Genomic DNA, 20,084 nt, shown 5'->3' with positions numbered 1-20,084 from the left:
GCCAAGGAGCCTGTAACTTTTCACATGTCCCTTTGGTATCAGAGACACGAATGTGGGAAAACTTGTTGCTTCCTATACTCCAGTCAGGTTCCTGAGCACTGCTTAATCTCGCCTTAGTTCATAATAACAGTAGTTAACATTGCTAAGACTTTCCATATCAAAGACTATCCAAGAACTTTATGTGTATTATTTTATCATTGCTCACAACTTTGTGTGAAACAGATCCTATTATCATTTTCATCTCACAGAGGAAGAAACTTAAGGAAATTAAGAAACGAAGTCATAAATTGGTAAGCACCCAGGTCAGGGTGTGAACCCCTGTTCAAATACCACCAGAGCCCAAGTTTTTAGCCTCTCTTCCATGCTGCTCTTGTAGTGCTATGAAATTGATTCCCTGCGCCTCTAGCCTAGCCCAGCTACCACACACAGGGTCTCCATAGAGTCCCACACAGTGGCTGGAGGTCTTTGTCCATCTCCAGGCTTTTCAAGGACTACAGAGAACCTAGGCCTGGTGTCACTGTCTTTCCATGGGCTGGATCTTTGTGCTTTTGCACTGTAGAGAAGTAATACAGTGCAGTGACGAAAAGCAAGGGCTCTTCGGGCCAGTGAACTAGCTTTACCTGCAGGTGTGATATTGGACAAATTATTTAACCTTCATTTGTTTCTGTTTCTCTTGTGTAAGAGGAACAGAGATAGGTGGTTTTGAGAATGAGATGCTGACATGCATGTCACATGCCTTGCACAGGCCTGCACCTAGTGGCTGCTCCACACCGTGAGCTGCTGTTTTGTTTTTGGTGATGCTGTCATTATCATCATCATCACTGAGACCTGCCCCTTCCAGGACTCGGATGCATAAAGATAGCTTTGAGGCTAAACAGCCAATTCTGAATCACTGTATATAAAAATTCACTCTCAATAAGGCTTCAGGAAAAGAGACTAAGAAAGCGACTTTCTTTAAAATGAAAATATTTGCTTGAGTGATAGCTGGAGGAATAGCATGTGCTGTTATTTGAAAAGTACAAGCACAGTTTGCAGTTATTTTTTAAAAAATCTTTTTTATTTGTCCTCTAGAAGATTTTACCCTTTTTATGTTAATCAAGTTTATCCTAGAGGCTCTGCTCATTCACATTAAGTGGGATGGAATATGACAGTCTGTAATTTAATTTTTTCCAAAACCTATTTTAGCATCATTTCCAATTCTGAATCAAGGAACTTTATCTAAAATATTCCTCTGTGAAGAAATGGATGGTTGTTTGCCATTTGGTTTAGAAGAAATCTTCAGATTTTATCATTAGGGCTTCTCTTCAGATTCAAGACTTAAATATAACTAGAGCTCTGTCTGATGCTGCCGTGGAGTTTGTGCATTGGTGCAGACTCATAATAAAATCCTCTCAGTGCTTCAGTAAGTAGGGCCTTCAGATGGAGTCTCCACTGAAATTGTCTCCTGTTGGGTTTTACTCTGCATGTTAATTTTTCTGATCTGGGTTCCATCAATATGGTGTAATAGTACTGTGTTTTTATTAGATGAAAGGTCCGAGGACTCTGCCATAATTCTAGAGAATTGATTGCAATCATATCACTATAATTATTAGTGTTTATTCTAGAAAATACATACATAACCTGCATATCAAAGAATAGATTTTATTTAAAACTAAAAACTGTAGATATCTTTACCACTGACCTATAGAAACTGGGTAGAAGGAAAACAAAAATAAAGAGAAAGGGAAGGAATTATCCATGCATTTACATTTTGATGTATTTTAGTTTTGAAGTCATGCAATTAAATTCTCTCCTGATGTCTAAAGTTGTTTAGTAATATTTGAGTCCCATATGACAACTAAACTCTTTCCAGCTGTATTTGACCTAATACTGATAATTTGCATCATTTTGCATTTCAAACATTCTTATCTAAATTACTGCTGACCTGATTCTATGGGTTATGTCTAGAAATACGTATCTTTGACTCATGGTCTTACCATAATGAGAAGGGTATGGTCTTATAATTCTTCTAGAGTTGTGCTATAAACGCACACACACAAAGCCTTTTTACTGACAAAGTGGGGGAAATGAATGAAATTTCCTTGATACTCCAGAACATTTTTAACATCCTTTTTTAAGTAGCATTTTTCATACCATATTTGTGGTGGGTGGGGAAGTTTCTCTTGCTGAGATGGCTGTAAACAGTCTGCGTTGCTAGTTATTATTTCTACTCCCTTCTTTCTCATTATGATCTTTACTTTCTCACTGCTGTCTCTCTCATACTGCTTCCCTCCTGCAGCTGTTACCATTTGTCCCAAAGTTCCCTGGGCACATGCTCAGCCCAGAACATGCAACGCTTGGACTCCCAGTTAAGGCCTCCCCACTTGTCACAGAGACTGGCACAGCTTCTGCCATGACATTTGCTGTGGAAATCCTACTGTCACCTGGCCCCTTCAGCTTAGATATGTATGGCTCCCACCACTGCCTTTGGGAACGTCCTAACGATGAGTTTTGCTGTATCTTCTAAGAATATTTCTGGTCAGGATGACTTTCTGTTGTTCTTCCAAGATAGGCATGTTTGCCTTCTGTTTCTGATTAGCTCAGTTACTGTTAGACCCTCCAAAATTCCTGCTAATTCCTTTCAATTTGGATGAAATCCCTTTTGTATAATGACCTAATATCCTGGGAATGTGGTTTGTTTTTTTTTTTTAGAACTTTTCAGTACCAGAACATTTTAAAGGTCTCTACTCCAAATATATGAAAATCTCTGAGTCCTCAAAATAGAAGGATCCTTGAAAAACCATCTAACCCATTTCCTGATTCATGACCCAACATGAAAGTCCAATCTGTTTTAAGTCTTCTCAATTTCTTTTATAACACTTTGGTTTTATAAAAATTTCAAGTTCCACACCACAAGCTTCTTATCAGGTCTGTTAAGGCCCTGTGTCGTACTGCCATAGTCTCTTGCTACCAGCTATAGGCCTCACCTCCAGCCAGGGCCACCACGTGGCACAACCCCAGAGGATGCCACTAGCCTGGACTCAGTTAAGAGACCCTACCCGAAAAAGCTCATCGCATTCCATCTCCATCTACACTAGCTTTGCTCTTGCTTTCTTCAGTATACCTGCCATTTCTTGCCCTGGGACCTTCATAAATGCTATTCCATCAGCCTGGAATGCGTCTCTCCATGTCAGGCTCCTTTGCAGCCTTAATGTTCTATCTTTGATGTCACCTCCTCAGAAAAGTTTCCTTGAATGAATGAAAGTTGCTCAGTCGTGTCCAACTCTTTGCAACTCCATGGTCTGCCCATGAAATTTGCCAGGCAAGAATACTGGAGTGGGTTGTCATTCCCCTCTTCAGGGGATCTTCCTCACCCAGGGATCAAAGCCAAGTCTTCTGCATTGCAGGCAGATTCTTTACCATCTGAGCTACGGGGAGTTCCCCGACCACCTGTCTGAAGTACGTAGTCTTTCCTCCACTCCTTCCCACTCTTTATTCTTCTGCAAGTTGCCTTACTTTCACTTCCTCACAGGATTAAAATCTATTTCTGACTATACAGTTGTTTGTTTACTAGCTATATCCCACTCTGGATCGTGAAGTCTGTGAGTTCAGAGACCAGATCTGCTTTGCATCTCCCTGTGCAGGTCAGGAAGCAACAGTTAGAACCGGACATGGAACAACAGACTGGTTCCAAATCGGGAAAGAAGTACATTAAGGCTGTACATTGTCACCCTGCTTATTATTTAACTTATATGCAGAGTACATCATGAGTAATGCTGGGCTGGAGGAAGCACAAGCTGGACTCAAGATTGCCAGGAGAAATATCAATAACCGTGGATATGCAGATGACAGAAAACGAAGAAACTAAAGAACCTCTTGATGAAAGTGAAAAGGAGAGTGAAAAAGTTGGTTTAAAACTCAACATTCAGAAAACTAAAATCATGGCATCTGATCCCATCACTTCATGGCAAATAGATGGGAAACAATGGAAACAATGACAGACTTTATTTTGGGGGGGCTCCAAAATCACTGCAGATGGTGACTACAGCCATGAAATTAAAAGACACTTGATCCTTGGAAAAAAAGTTATGACCCACTGAGACAGCATATTAAAAAGCAGACATTACTTCGTCAACTAAAGTCTGTCTAGTCAAAGCTGTGGTTTTTCCAGTAGTCACATATGGGTGTGAGTTGGACTATAAAGAAGGCTGAGCACCGAAGAATTCATGCTTTTGAACTATGGTGTTGGAGAAGACTCTTGAGAGTCCCTTGGACAGCAGGGAGGTCCAACCAGTCCATCCTAAAGGAGATCAGTCTTGGGTGTTCTTTGGAAGGACTGATGCTGAAGCTGAAACTCCAATACTTTGGCCACCTGATGCGAAGAACCAACTCATTTGAATAGACCCTGATGCTGGGAAAGATTTAGTCGGGAAGAGAAGGGTCCGACAGAGGATGAGATCGTTGGTTGGATGGCATCACCGAATCAATGGACATGAGTTTGAGTAAACTCAGGGAGTTGGTGATGGACAGGGAGGCCTGGCGTGCTGCAGTCCATGTCACAAAGAGTCGGCCACGACTGAGCGACTGAACTGATGTATCTAACACCTAGTGCAGCCTCTCACACATAGTGGAATTTTTCATGAATGACTGACAAAATGCATTCATCAGTATCAGGCCATTTTTCTTGTGTTCTGATGACAAAAGTGACAAAGCATTAAAAGTATAAACTGAGTGGAGCCTGTAATGATACGAAACCAATGGAAGGTGACTTGTCCCAGGTCTCACATTCATTCAGAGCCTTACTTTTGAATTTGTCAAAAAGTAAGTTCAGAGACTTTTGAACTTGCCTCTGAACTAAGTAATCTGTAGAGTCACAGAAATACTCTGGCAGAATTGAAAGAAGACGACAATTTGAGTCCTCTAAATGTCATTACTGGCCACAACTCCAGTAAGTGGTACGTTAGGATTAAATGTTGTAGTTACTCCAGGAGTAGCACAGGTTTATTAAGCTATATATATATATTTTTTAATATGTTGAGAACACTGATTAGATGTAAACATTTCCAACGTTATGTTTTGAATTAGTCTTTTAGTTATGTCTTCAGATTTTAATAAACTGACATCTTCAAAAATAAAAGTTGCCTAGACCTCTCTCAACTTCCATGAGACCCTGAAATGAGATATAAATGTGTATTTTCTCTACTGGGATAATTATCAGGAACTACTATGTCCATGGCATTTATATATTTACTCTAGACACGTGAACACTTCAGAGAAAGTGTTGGTGGACATAGGCTCATTTTAGTAACAGAATAAAATACTTGAAGGTGACACCAAGGTTTCGTGCCTTTTTATCTTGGCTGAGGGTGGGGGGAGCAAGACAGGCTTCATGTATGCAGCAGCATTTGAGCCCACACCTCCACCCACCAAGGCCTGCTACCTGCATCTCCATCATCTCACTCACTCTGTAAGCCTCTGAATCCCATTTCCTCCTGCTGTTGTAGTCAGTTAACTGTGTCTGTTTGTCTACTACTCCCCCTTCTTCTGTGTCCATTTGTGATTCAGAACAACCAGACCCTCCCCTCTGTTTCACAAGGGAAGATTCCAGGAAGGCCAGATTCCTGTTTCCAAATTGTTGATTTGAACTTTTTAACGAAACCCATGATGGTTCTGAAGTCACTGTTTGCTTCTTTCTTTCCTGTCTTTGGTCCCCAAAGCCTTCAAACACCAGTGTCCCAAACCAGGGAAGGGGTAAGCCAGGTTTCCTCTCTGAGATGTGGTCCCTGAGATGAGGGAGGGTGAAAGAGTATACTCTTGTCTGTGGTTGCATGGGAAACCCAGCGATGGAAGGGAAATTCTGAACTCTGGTTCTTAACACAGAACCTGGAAGGGAAGATGTGGGCATGTGTGAGGGGAAAGCTGCTGGGGCAGAAGAGCTAAAGGTCCCATCGTGCTGAAGAGCTGGGCCCCAAGAGGAAAATTTAATTTCCCCATTGAGGTCTAGAGCATCAGCTGGGAGGCTGAGAAGTGGGAGGCCAGGTCAAGTAGGCAGGCTCTGCTCAAGAACGGTCTCCAAGTACCGTGACAATTTCCCAAGTCAGAGGCCTTTCTTTATCCCTCTCCCTAACATCCAGTCAGTTCTTATCCCCTCTGCCCTGACTTATGTTAGTGTACAACTCTCTCTTCACCCCCTGGCCAGGCATTTCCTGAAAGGCAGTAACAAGGCTTTGTCTCTCTCTCCCTTCCTCCCTACCTGACCTCTTACTTTGCACATTCAAATTTGTTAAATTGTAGTAATGTCCTCTTTCTTAAGATCCGTTGGAGGTGGCTGGCTTTTTGGGTGACTGAGACTTTATCTGGAGACTTAGAGTGGGATCCTGGAACTGGTTAATTCAAATTTGATGGAAGGAGAGGGGGAATCCTTTTGTGTATAGGCATCTACCTACCTCTCCTTACCCTTGGCTCAACTCAGCACAGGCTCACATTCCTTCAGGCCTGAAAGTGTGTTTTTGAGCTTGTTGTGGGAAATCAGCTTTGCAGATTTGGTTGGTCATCTTGGAAATTGGGCATTCTCCAGGGTTAGCCACCAGTCTTCTGGCTCATGTCTGGGTCAGCCAAGTCCAATGGTGATGTCCTCTTCCTTGCCTGTTTCACAACAGGAAAATGGCTTCTGCCCACCTTGAGTGGGGCAAGAGGTGGAGAAAGCTTGCTAAACATTCCCTCTGCGTCCCTAGGTGGAATTCCAGATCCTTACCCTGGGGAGGGGCTCTACTTTACACTGGAGGCCCACCTCCACTGACTGTTTCGGACCCTTCATCTTGAGGGGAGCTCAGGTCATGACATTCTGTTCTTTATCTTTCCTCTTTTCTGCTTTTGATTTGCTTTTTCCTCCTGCCTCCATTTAAGTAGCCCATGGAAACTGTGGAATATTGATTTTCCAATTCCTCCACTTCTTCTTCTCCTTTGTGTCCCTGGGGGAAGCCTCCCTGCTCTCCTTTCTAGCTGCCGACTTTAGGCAGCAGGGTGATGGGTTACCCTGGTTCTCTGGCTGCTCTGAGCTTTGCTGGTCCATGCCCCCAACTCCAGTCACCACTCACTCTTTCCTGAGGGAAATGGGGAGTGAGCACTGTCGTGGCCTGTTACAGTCTTTGCCATCTGCTTTAAGCCACTTCCTTACAGTTGAATTCAACTGGTTTCCCAATAGTATGTGTGATCCTGAATAGGAGGGAAAAGGTTGAGACTGAAACTAGTTGTGTAAAACATTTGGGTAAACAGTAGTATTCGTACCTGTGCTTGATTTTTTAAAAGAATCTTCAGCTCTCTTGGAATTTGGAATGGAGTCCTCCTGTGCAGTTGGATTCTGAGGTAATGGGCTGTTACTTTGGTCTTTGAAGTACAAATCTCTGCATAATGCCCTCCCTAGCCCATTCCCCTCCACCCCCTGGCAATCCATCCTGGTTAGAAGAGCAGAACACGTAGGATTTATTTCTCTCCAGATTTCATGTCTAAGAAAATGTGAGAGTAAAACAGAATATGTTCCATTGCCAAGCAGCCAAGTTCATATATTTTAAATTAAAGTGTACATGGCAGGTTTAGTCTTGTAGATGAGAGATAAGACAAAATGCTGCTGTGAGGAGGCCAAAGCCATGACTCAAAAACCTCGCAGTTAGGCTTTTAGGCACAGAGTCTCCTCAGGCAACCACCTCAGGAGAAAAGTGGCAGCAGAGTGGCAGGGGTTGCACCAGAGTAGACACAGGACCCGGGTTCCCTCATAGACGTTGGTGCCAAGACGGCACATCTCGTAGGTCTTGAAGATGCACTTTTAGTATTTAAACTGCACCCCTGACTAACTTCTGGAGAAGGCAATGGCACCCCACTCCAGTACTCTTGCCTGGAGAATCCCATGGACAGAGGAGCCTGGTAGACTGCAGTCCATGGGGTCACTAGGAGTCAGACACGACTGAGCGACTTCACTTTCACTTTTCACTTTTATGCATTGGAGAAGGCAATGGCAACCCACTCCAGTGTTCTTGCCTGGAGAATCCCAGGGACAGGGGAGCCTGGTGGGCTGCAGACTATGGGGTCGCACAGAGTCGGACACGACCAAAGCGACTTAGCAGCAGCAGTAGCAGCCTGACTAACTGTATAGCACCCAGGATTGCCCATCATAGGTGGGAACTGACTCCAGACTCAAGCAGGGCCCTTGTTTGAACCCAGCTTGGAGAGAAAAATCACCAGCAGAGGAAACCAAAGCTGGTTCCAGCCACTTATGACCCCTGCGTGGAGACTGAGGTTTGCTACCCACTGGGGGTCTTTCTGCCCAGAAATCCCAGTAGAGCAGGATTAAAACTCTCTAGTCTAGCACTGCAAAGGTTCACCATCTAGACAGGGACTGACCTGGGTGCTAGCACAGAGAGCTTTATCATTGTCCACCCGACTCTCCCCTTCCATCCTCGAAAAATCAAAAGATGCAAAGAAAACTTAAGATGGTGAGTGGATTTCTTTGTAAGAAATTAAAATTCCACAAGAGAAACGTTCAGGCCACACAGTTTTTGCACATGTGGGAATGTGTATGGCTGAGTGTAGACTGTTGGCTGTGACAAGTCCAAGTGACAGCTCTGTAATTGTGCTTTTGTTGTACCTTGTGAGTGATTAGTAATCAGGAGGGTATTTTAGGATGAAGAGAAATGTTTAGCATCATAGCATCTGTATCACAAGGGAGAATAATTTTAAATATGTTTCAGGGCCTATTAATCCCATATTTGCACCTTCATTTCATAAAGTAGTCCAAAGAAAGGAAAAGAAGACAAACTCCAGTGTTTACTCTGTCTCTCCAACTATTTACTAACGCCTCGGAGACAGTTTGATTATTCCCTTTTACCTTCTGGTGAAGAGGAGCTATTTTAATTAAGGTGATTGAGAGACAAAATACAATATACTAGCTATGAACTAAAACGAACAAAATAACCTTAAAGACAGCTTTCTGTGTAATGACTACTTCTCTCAGTTTGTGAGGACCCATACATATGGCAAAGAGATTTTCAGGAAAACTTTTAACCCGAACCAGCAAGCTTATAGGGTGAAAATATAGATTCTGATAGCAAATATTTAATTTGTAATACCAGTGTCCAACCTTCTCTAACTGAATCCATATATAGATTTATAATAGCTTACCTTTAATTTTTACGTCTCAGTGTTTATTATAGGAATAAAACCCTCCCTCCTCATCACTTGTCACCCACGTGGTACGATGGAAGTACAGTCATGGAGCTGGCACTTGTATCTTTCAGAGTCAACAGAATCCCCTACCAACAGATGCATCCTGTCACATACATTTCCAGAAGAGCAAAGACTATGTTCTTGTGATGAAATGATTTGACTTATCCCATGAGAATGTGAATCCTCAGTAGGCTAAAAACCAGTGCCAGGAAATTCTATATAATTTAGAAAAATATCCATTCTGTTTAAGATACCACATAGCTAACTATTTCAGTTTCAGGACCATACTATATATTAAGGAGAATAATTTTATTTTCTAAACCAGTTTGTGCAAGTCTTTACCTCCCACCAGCTGAATAAGCTTCTCTAATTTCATATTAGACAGCTTAGAAAGTACGTTAAACCCTTCAAGGTCACATGTTAGTAAGAGCACTTCCAGATGCCCAGGCCTCTGTTTTGAGCTTCAAGCCTTGGGGAACTGCCTACTCACATTGATAGGCATTTTGAATTTAGATTTAAAAAAAGCCTACAAATCTAAACTTCTAATAGTATGTAGCAGTCCACCTACATCCCAGGCACAGGTTTGTGAAAGACCCAGAGCTAATGAGGTTATAACTTTGTTCTCTCTTGCTCTTCATTCAAGGCACAATTCAATCCGAAGACAACTCAACCTGTCAAACCCAGACTTCAATATCCAACAACTTCAAAAACAGGAACAGTTGACTGGCATTGGTCGAATTAAGCCAGAGTTATATAAGCAGAGGTCATTGGATAACGATGACGGGAGAAGGAGTAACAGTAAATCCTGTGGGAAACTGAACTTCATTTTAAAATATGACTGTGACTTAGAGCAGCTCATAGTGAAGATCCACAAAGCTGTCAACTTGCCCGCCAAGGACTTTTCTGGGACTTCAGATCCCTATGTCAAGATATATTTGCTTCCCGATCGGAAGACCAAACACCAGACTAAAGTTCACAGAAAGACCCTGAACCCGGTGTTTGATGAAGTGTTTTTATTTCCAGTTCCCTACAATGACCTTGCAGCCAGGAAGCTTCACTTCTCTGTCTATGACTTTGACAGGTTCTCTCGCCATGACTTAATTGGCCAAGTGGTGGTGGATCACTTCTTAGACTTGGCTGATTTTCCCAGGGAGTGCATCCTGTGGAAGGATATCGAATATGTCACCAACGTGAGTCTAACATTTCTTCATTTTGGTTGAGGGTGGGGAGGGGGGAGCTTTTAGGTCAGCATGCAAACAGATTAGTTACACCTTATTTTATTTGAGGGGTAGAGTACAAAATTTATCTCACTGTACTTAAAGCTATTGCTTCAAATCTTCAGTTTAGTCCCTCAGTCGTGTCCAGTTCTTTGCGACCCCCATTGAGTGCAGCGTGCCAGACTTCCCTGTCCTTCACCAGCTCCTGGAGCTTGCTCAAAATTGTGTCCATTGAGTCGGGGACGCCATCCAACCATCCCATCCTCTGTTGTCCCCTTCTTCCTCCTGCCTTCGGTCTTTCCCAGCATCAGGGCCTTTTCTAACGAGTCAGTTCTCATCAGGTGGCCAAAGTATTGGAGTCTCAGCTTCAGCATCAGTCCTTCCAATGAGTATTCAGGACTGATTTCCTTTATGATTGACTAGATTGATCTCCTTGCAGTCCAAGGGACTCTCAGGAGTCTTTTCCAACACCACAGTTCAAAAGCATCAATTCTTCTGTGCTCAGCTTTCTTTTCGGTCCAACTCCCACATACATATACAACTACTGGAAAAACCATAGCTTTGACTAGATGGACCTTTGTTGACAAAGTAATGTCTCTGCTTTTTAATATGCTGTCTAGGTTGGTCATAACTTTTCTTCCAAGGAGCGTCTTTTAATTTCACACCTGCAGTCACCATCTGCAGTGATTTTGGAGTCCAAGAAAATAAAGTCTGTCACTCTTTCCATTGTTTTCCCATCTATTTGCCATGAAGGGATGGGGCCAGATGACATGATCTTAGTTTTTTGAATATTGAGTTTTAAGCCAACTTTTTCGCTCTCCTCTTTCACTTTCATCAAGAGGCTTTTTAGTTCTTCTTTGCTTTCTGCCATAATGGTGGTGTTATTTGCATATCTGAGGTTATTGATATTTTCTTCCAGCAATCTTGATTCTAGCTTGTGCTTTTTCCAGCCCAGTATTTCTCATGATATCCTCTGCATATACGTTAAATAAGCAGGGTAACAATACACAGCCTTGGCATACTCCTTTTCCAGTTTTGAACCAGGCCATTGTTCATGTCTAGTTCTAACTGCTGCTTCCTGACCTGCATGCAGGTTTCTCAGGAGACAGGTATGGTGGTGTGGTATTCCCATCTCTTTAAGAATTTTCCACAGATTGTTGTGATCCACACAGTCCAAGGTTTTAGCCTAGTCAATGAAGCAGAAGTAGATATTTTTCTGGAAACCTCCTTGTGCCTTTCCAGAAACAGCCTTTCACAATACTCATTTTGTGGTTTCTAAGAATTGCTCATGAAAGCAATATTGAAAAGTAACATTCTCTCTTTTCTACTTCCTGGTTCCTAGGCAATTCCCTAATAGACATTAGATATTATCTGCCCTCCTTACCTTATTTTCTTTAGAACTGTCTTAGGTTTGTTTGTGTTAAGTGGATCCTGGCATCCTGTTAGCTGTTATCTGTAGCTGAGGGTACGTTGCCTGACTCTCTGAGAGCATTAAGCCCTTGCCATGGTCTCAGGTCAGCTCAGGAACATTTCTCATGATCATCACATCTTCAGCTTTAATCCCAGAAGTGAGAATGATGGAGAAAAGTTGGCACCACATTTTAAAATACAGAATCAAAGTTGCAAGGAGATCTGTCTGAAAAGATCTACAGATATTGGCCAAACTAATCTATACAAGGTCAAATCCTTTTTAGAGCCCAGGAGAGAGGGCAGAAGTACTGTGTATTCCTGCCTTATATCCATGTTTACATCTAGACATGAGATCAAAATGGTGGTATTTTCACTCCGTTTGCATCTGTTTTACTATCCTGCAGAGGGGTACTGACACTCCTGAAATAGAAAGGAAAATTGTGCCATCTTAGGGGACTCTGATATTTTAAGACCACTCATGTCTTTTCCCTGTGCAGATTTGCTCAGGTAACTTTGTTAGTTCATCTTCTGAAGGGAATATCATTCTCTTTCTCTGCCTTGGCATCCAAGACACCAAGCACCATAATCCTTGTGCTGCTTGGATAATGATCTAGCTAGAGTTTGGAGCCCATTTAGTGAAAGACTCTTACTCCACTCAAGAAGAGAACACATAAAATCTCTGCCCAGTGACCCATCTCAGCCACTTTTGTCAACTGGGGACTCATGTTGCAAGGGACACCTTCTCTTCACGTGCTGTGTGATAGCAGGCCAACTTTGTCCTGCTACTCAAATAAGCAAAGTGAAGCATGGAGTTTTGCTGGCCTTTATTATAATGATGAGGAAAGAAAAGAAGGAACTGGAGAAGAAGCAGAGAACATCAGATGATGAAATTCAGGTGACAGGAGATTGGGGAAGGAACACACCTCTTAAAACTTGAAAGGTTGTGATATTTGTAAACCCAAAAATGGTTGCTGTTGGTGGTAAGGGTTGTATCCTAAATCCCAACTGGCAAAATCAGAAGGCAGTGCTAGGAACTTAAAAGAAGAGGGCAGTGGGGGCAGGCTACTGATATTAAGCAACGAATGGCTCAAGAATGAACCATCTCACTGGAGTTCTTATCAAATTGCCTGTGTGTAAGCTAAGAGACTTCTGGCCAACAATGATGAGCCGTGGTACAGAGACATCAGTCACGTCATCTAGTGTGACATCTTTTTTTAACTTTTTGACTAATGGATTCTAGGATTCCATAACATAACTGGAAATCTCATCAGGGATCCTGCTGTGAGCTGCCTTCTAGAGATTTTGTGGGAAGCATAACATGGAGTGCACAGTGGCTGATGAAAGTCTGCATAAACTGCCCCTTGGTGGGCAGGACTCCTGAAGCAGTCTCCCATGGGGTGAAAGTAAAGAATGGGGGCCTGCAGAGGCCTCTGGGTCCTGAGATCACTGCCATTGTCACCCTTTGCCATGACTGTGGTGGGAGACTCCACTGATGGAGAATCCTGGGCTTCCCTAGAGTTGAGGAGAATGTGAAATTATTTATCAAGGAGGCAAACCATTAAGGCTAAAGGCTTTGAAACTCTCAGTTGTTCCCTCAGCCAACAATAAATATTCTGAACATTGATGGCGTCTGGATGGCCAGCAGGAGAAAGGATGTCCTAAGAAAGGAATTACAGGTTGTTTCATAATCTACCATTTAAAAAAATTTTGTTTGAAAAATTACATTTTGGGGCTGTTCTAACTGCTTTTTTAAATGTGACTTTGTACAAAGACTGAGAAGGAAAGTCTGAGATTTACCAAGGTTTCATTTTTATAATACACATGTATGCCACACAGTATACATACTATACATGTACAGACTAATGAGGGGATGATGAGAAGAACAGGCACGACCCACCCTTCAGCTGAAGAGCAGACCACCACCAAGTACTGATGATGACCCCTGGGTTGTCCTCCCCCATCACATTCTTTTAGCCCATTCCTGCCAAGAGGAAACCACTATCCTGAACTTTATTTGTAAGATAATATATTCTTCAGTTTTGTCTGTTTCTGCTTTTCATAGCTCTTCTTTGCCCTTTTATTTCAGTCTACATTGATCGTGACATTTAACAACAGAGATGAATGGAACCGTGGTTCATTTATTTTCATTACTATATAAATTTTCATTGTGTTATATACATTAATTAGTTCTTTTGTATTGATGATATTTGGGTTGTGATTAGTTTTTTTATGGTTCTGAATAATACTACAGAGAACATGTTTTGTGCACGTGTCCTGATTCACACGTGCATTAATTTCTCTAGGAAGTAGCCCTGATAGAGGAAATATACACATATGTCCAAATTTTCTAGGCAGTGCCAAGTTCGTTTTTCCATCATGGCTGTACAAGTCGATCCTCCTGCTGAGGTATGACAGTTCCTAATGCTCCACATTCTCACTGACTCTTGGAATTGTCACACTGTTTAATGTAAACATGCGTGTAAATATGATTTGTATGTACATGCATGTAAATATGATTTGTGTATTCTTGGTTGCCAAGGTTAATGGTCCTTTGATATGTTCATTGGTCATTCACATTTCCTTCCTTGCTAAATGTTCAGCACTTTTTATTGTTTTTTTTCCCTATATATATAGATGCAATCCTTTGTTGGTTGTATGTATTACAAACATCATCTCTCCATTTATGGCTGCCTTTATACTCACTTGATGGTGTATTTTGATCAATAGAGGTTCTTAAATTTAATGCAATAAAATATATCAATATTCTCCATTGTAAGTTAGCACTTTTCCATCTTATTTAAGAAATCCTTTCTTACCCTATTCATAAAGATATTTTCCAATGTTTTTATTAGAAATTTTAATGTTTTGCCTTTTTAAATTATGATTTTAGTCCACCTCTCCTCTTCTTAGAAGGACAATAATCTCACCATGAGGGCCTCACCTTCCTGATGTCATTTAAACATAATAACCTCCCAGAGAACCCAAATACCACCATAGTGGGGGGTCGGTCAGTTCAGTTCAGTCTCTCAGTTGTGCCTGACTCTGTGACCCCATGGACTACTGCATGCCAGGCTTCCCTGTCCATCACCAACTCCCAGAGATTGCTCAAACTCATTTCCATTGAGTCAGTGATGCCATCCAACCATCTCATCCTCTGTCATCCCCTTCTTCTGCCTTCAATCTTGCCCAGCATCAGGGTCTTTTCCAGTGTGTCAGTTCTTCGCATCAGGTGGCCAGAGTATTGGAGTTTCAGCTTTAGCATCAGTCCTTCCAATGAGTATTCAATACTGATTTCCTTTAGAATGGACTGGTTGGATCTCCTTGCAGTCCAAGGGACTCTCAAGGGTCTTCTCCAACACCACAGTTCAAAAGCATCAATTCTTCAGCACTCAGCTTTCTTTATGGTCCAACTCTCATATCCATACATGACTACTGTAAAACCATAGCTTTGACTAGACTGACCTTTGTTGGCAAAGTAATGTCTCTGCTTTTAATATTCTGTCTAGGTTGGTCATAGCGTTTCTTCCAAGGAGGAAGCATCTTTTAATTTCATGGCTGCAGTCACTGGGGTTTAGGACTTCAGTATATGAATTTGAGGGACACAAACATTCAGTCCATAAGACAGCCATACTTCTTTTTCTATATAAATAAGCAATTTTATGGCATATTTTCCCAATAATCTGCAGTATGAGCTCTATCCTGATTACGTCTCTATATATGAAGAATCTGTTTCTGAATTCTCTCTTTTATCCATATTTCTGTTTGAATGTCTCTACCAATAGCACTATTTGTAAATTACTACCATTCTATGATAAGCTTTAATGTCTAGAAGAGAAAGTCATCCAGCCTACTTTTTCTTCAGTTCAATCTTGGCCCACACTTAGCTTTTCTCATAAATGTTAGAATCATATTGTCAAATTAAAATTTCTTTCTGGTGTTTGTTTGAACTTCTACGATGTCTATAGGTAAATTCATGGAATTTTTGCATCTTTTGTGATACTGAGTCTTCATGATCATGGTACATCTCTCCATTTATTTAGTTCTCCCTTAAAGTCTTTCATGCAAAGCTTATACTTTCCTACATGATGATGTCTTTCATGTGTCGAACATTTTGTTAGTTTGATTACCAGGTATCTTACTTTTTGTTATTTTAAGTAGTATCTTTTCTAAAATTGCATTTTCTAACTCTTGTTGCTGTATAGTAAGGCAGTTTAAATTTTGTATGTTTATCTTCTATTTAGCCATTTTGTAAAGCTCTTCTCACTTTTATAATTTATAGACTCTTCTGAATTTTCTTTGTAGATAATCAGTCATGTGAATTATGATAGTTATTTTTTTCTAATCTGTGTGCTTATTTTTAATTTAGTGGACAGACTGGAATTTCCCACGCAATGCTGAATAATAATTGTGGTGCTAGTCATTCTTGACTTGTTCCTTCTTTTAAATGGAATGTCTTTAACATTCCCGTTCAGTATGGTTTCGATATAGATGTATCATATCTATATCATCTGCATCTCGGATGTCTGTCATGTCAAGAATGTATTCCTCAACGACTCCCCTGGTGGTCCAGTGGCTAAGACTTTGGTCTCCCAATGAAGGGACCAGGTTTCAATCACTAGTCAGCAAACAAGGACCCACATGCTGCAACTAAGAGTCTGCATGCCACAAGTAAAGATCCCGCATTCCACAGTGAAGATCAAAGATCCCGTGTACCGCAGTTAAGACGTGGCACAGCTAAAGAAATCATTTTTTTTTAATGTACACCTCTCTTCCTAGTTGACTGAACCTCTAATTAAATTGAAGTTTAGTTGATTAATAATACTGTGTTAGTTTCAGGTTTACAGCATAGTGATTCAGTTATTCTTATGATTATATTCCATTGTAAGTTATTATAAGATATTGAATATAATCCCTTGTGCGATTCAGTAAATCCTTGTTACTTTTTTATGTATAGTATTTGTGTTTGTTAACTCCATATTCCTAATTTTCCCTCCCTCCTTTGGTAACCATAAGTTTGTTTCCTCTTGCCTATGAGTGTGTTTCTATTTTGTATATAGATTCATTTGTATTATTTTTTAGATTACATATGTAAGTGATACCATCATACTGTTTGTCTTTCTCTGTATAACTTCACTAAGCATAATTTTCCTAGGTTCATCTATATTACTTCAAATGGCAATATTTGTCATTTTTATGGCTGAGTAATATTCCGTTGGATATATACCACAGCTTAATCCAGCTGTTTGTTGATGAGCGCCTGTATTGTTTCCATCTCTTGGGTGTTGTGGATAGCGCTGCAGTCATGTATCTTTTCTAGCTGCGATTTTCACTTTCTCTGGATGTATGTCCAGGAGTGGGATTGCGGGATCATGTAGCAGCTCTATTTTCAGTTTTTTAAGGAACCTTCCTACTGTTCTCTGTAGTGGCAGCACCAGCTTATATTCCCACCCATAGTGTACAAGGGTTCCCTTTACCTAAGCCTTTTTATCACAAACATTCATTTTATCAAATGCTATGATCTTACGCAGAGACATTACTTTGCCGACTAAGGTCCGTCTAGTCAAGGCTATGGTTTTTCCTGTGGTCACGTATGGATGTGAGAGTTGGACTGTGAAGAAGGCTGAGTGCTGAAGAATTGATGCTTTTGAACTGTGGTGTCGGAGAAGACTCTTGAGAATCCCTTGGACTGCAAGGAGATCCAACCAGACCATTCTAAAGGAGAGCAGCCCTGGGATTTCTGTGGAAGGAATGATGCTAAAGCTGAAACTCTAATACTTTGGCCACCTCATGCAAAGGGTTGACTCATTGGAAAAGACTCTGATGCTGGGAGGGGTTGGGGGCAGGAGGAGAAGGGGACGACCAAGGATGAGGTGGCTGGATGGCATCACTGACTCGATGGACGTGAGTCTGAGTGAGCTCCGGGAGATGGTGATGGCCAGGGAGGCCTGGCATGCTGTGATTCATGGGGTCGCAAAGAGTCGGACATGACTGAGCAACTGAACTGAACTGAACTGATGATCTTATGGGTTTCTTTTTTTTCATTCTAATCTACTGTTTTGGTCAGTTACATTGATCATTTTCTAATTTTAAGTCAGTCTCGTATTCTTAATATGATCCAGACTTGCCTTGATATATTGCATTTTACACATTGCTGAGTTCAGTTTGCTATTTCGTTTAGCGTTTTTTGCATCTGTGCTCATGAGCAATGTGTGTAATTTACTTTCTTGAATGGCTTGAAATCGAGGTAATTCTTGATTTATAAAACTACTTGGGGGACTTCTCTGGCTATCCAGTGATTATTACTCTGCATCTTCAATGTAGAGGGTGAGGGTTCAGCACCTAGTCGGGGAACTAAGATCCTACATGCTGTGCAGCTTGGCCAAAAAAAAAAAAAAAAAATCTATTTGAGTGAATGATTTTGAATGCCTCCCATTTGTTTGTATTCAGTGCCCCTAGACACTTTGGAGAAGGCAATGGCACCCCACTCCAGTACTCTTGCCTGGAAAATCCCATGGACAGAGGAGCCTGGTGGGCTGCTGTCTATGGGGTCGCACAGAGTCAGACACGACTGAGCAAATTAACTTTCACTTTTCACTTTCATGCTTTGGAGGAGGAAATGGCAACCCACTCCAGTGTTCTTGCCTGGAGAATCCCAGGGACGGAGGAGCCTGGTGGGCTGCCGTCTTTGGGGTCACACAGAGTCTGACATGACTGAAGTGACTTGGCAGCAGCAGACACTTTGGGATTTTTGTTTATTTTTCTTCAAACTGAAAAGGCCCCCTTACTGTCTAGCTTCTGATTTGTTGTTGTTCAGTCGCTAAGTCATGTCTGACTCTTTGCAACCCCATAAAGTTCAGAAAATAAGGAAGGGAGGAGAGTGAGTTCGGGATATTTATTCCCCTGGATGCCTTCCTTGGAGTATCCATAGGCTGCCAGTAACCTTAAACTGAAAGCCATAGTCCCGAATATCCTGAATACGTCTTTATTTTGCTGTCATTCTTAGATCATTTTTCAGGATGTAAAAACTGGGGGTTGGGGAATAAAAGTCTCAATTTACTCTGATTTTGGCTATCATCCCATAGTTTTCCAACCATCGCTCCTTCAGAGAAGTCAACATTTAGTCTAAGATTTATTCCTTCGTATGTAATGTTTCTTTTCTTTCTTACTGGTTTCAGATCTTGCCTTCTTGTTTAGTGTTCTGTAGTGTAACTGTAACACTGCTAAGTGGACCTTTATTTTATTTATCCTGATTGGGATTTGCTGGGTTTCCTGAATCTGAGATTGTTTCCTGTTACCAGTTTTGGGAAAGTCTTGGCCATTTACTTTTTTCCATTTGTAGAAGTATTATTTGCTCCATTTTCACATTTGCCTAACATACATTTGAGAGCCTCTCTCTTTTTTAACATGCTTTCAATTTTTTAATAATTTCATATATAAGTATTTTATACTCAGTTCAGTTCAGTTCAGTCAGCCAGTTGTGTCCGACTCTTCACAACCCCATGAATCTCAGCACGCCAGGCCTCCCTGTCCATCACCAACTCCCGGAGTTCACTCAGATTCACTTCCATCGAGTCAGTGATGCCATCGAGCCATCTCGTCCTCTGTCGTCCCCTTCTCCTCCTGCCCCCAATCCTTCCCAGCATCAGAGTCTTTTCCAATGAGTCAACTCTTCGCATCAGGTGGCTAAAGTACTGGAGTTTCAGCTTTAGCATCATTTTATACTCTGCTGTCCATAATTCCAATAGCTGTAATCTTTGCAGCTCTGCTTCTTTTGTTTGACATTTCCATCAGCTCTTACTCATTGTGCCTTGTTGACTCTTGGATTTAGTTATTTGTGATTGTGAGCTCATCTAGCTTAGAACTTTATCAGTAGACACTTTCAAGCTTTTAATATAAAGTTCATTCCTTGAGATATTATTTGTGATTGCTTCTACTAAGTGCCTAGGAGAACTACCAACATGGACTAATTTTAAATTATTGAGCTTGAGTCTTTTTTTTTTTTTTTTTTTACAACAAAGTAGGCTGGATATAGAGTCCAACAGTGTAAGTACAGCCTTGTAGTAACAGTTAGAAACTGAAAGGTTTTTTTTTGCTTCAGTTCAGTTCAGTCACTCAGTTGTGTCGGACTCTTTGCAACCCCATGGACTGCAGCATACCAGAATTCCCTGTCCATTACCAACTCCCAGAGCTTACTCAAACTCATGTCCATCGAGTCAGTGATGCCATCCACCATCTCATCCTCTGTCATCCCCTTTTCGT

At 41.4% G+C, this 20,084-nt stretch overlaps 1 protein-coding gene across 2 annotated transcripts in view; it reads left to right on the top strand.

Moving 5' to 3' along the window:
- The window catches only part of SYT9 (synaptotagmin 9), a 211,948-nt gene that overhangs the window by 68,414 nt on the left and 123,450 nt on the right, over positions 1–20,084 (top strand). For both annotated transcript variants that reach the window (XM_027979417.3, XM_027979418.3), the window contains exon 3: positions 9,842–10,388. In XM_027979417.3, the coding sequence (XP_027835218.1) occupies positions 9,842–10,388 (547 nt within the window). The remainder of the gene's footprint in view (positions 1–9,841; positions 10,389–20,084) is intronic.

The sequence above is a fragment of the Ovis aries genome, chromosome 15 (assembly GCF_016772045.2).
Source record: "Ovis aries strain OAR_USU_Benz2616 breed Rambouillet chromosome 15, ARS-UI_Ramb_v3.0, whole genome shotgun sequence".
Taxonomy (NCBI): Eukaryota; Metazoa; Chordata; class Mammalia; order Artiodactyla; family Bovidae; genus Ovis; species Ovis aries.
This window is presented reverse-complemented; position numbering and strand designations above follow the sequence as displayed.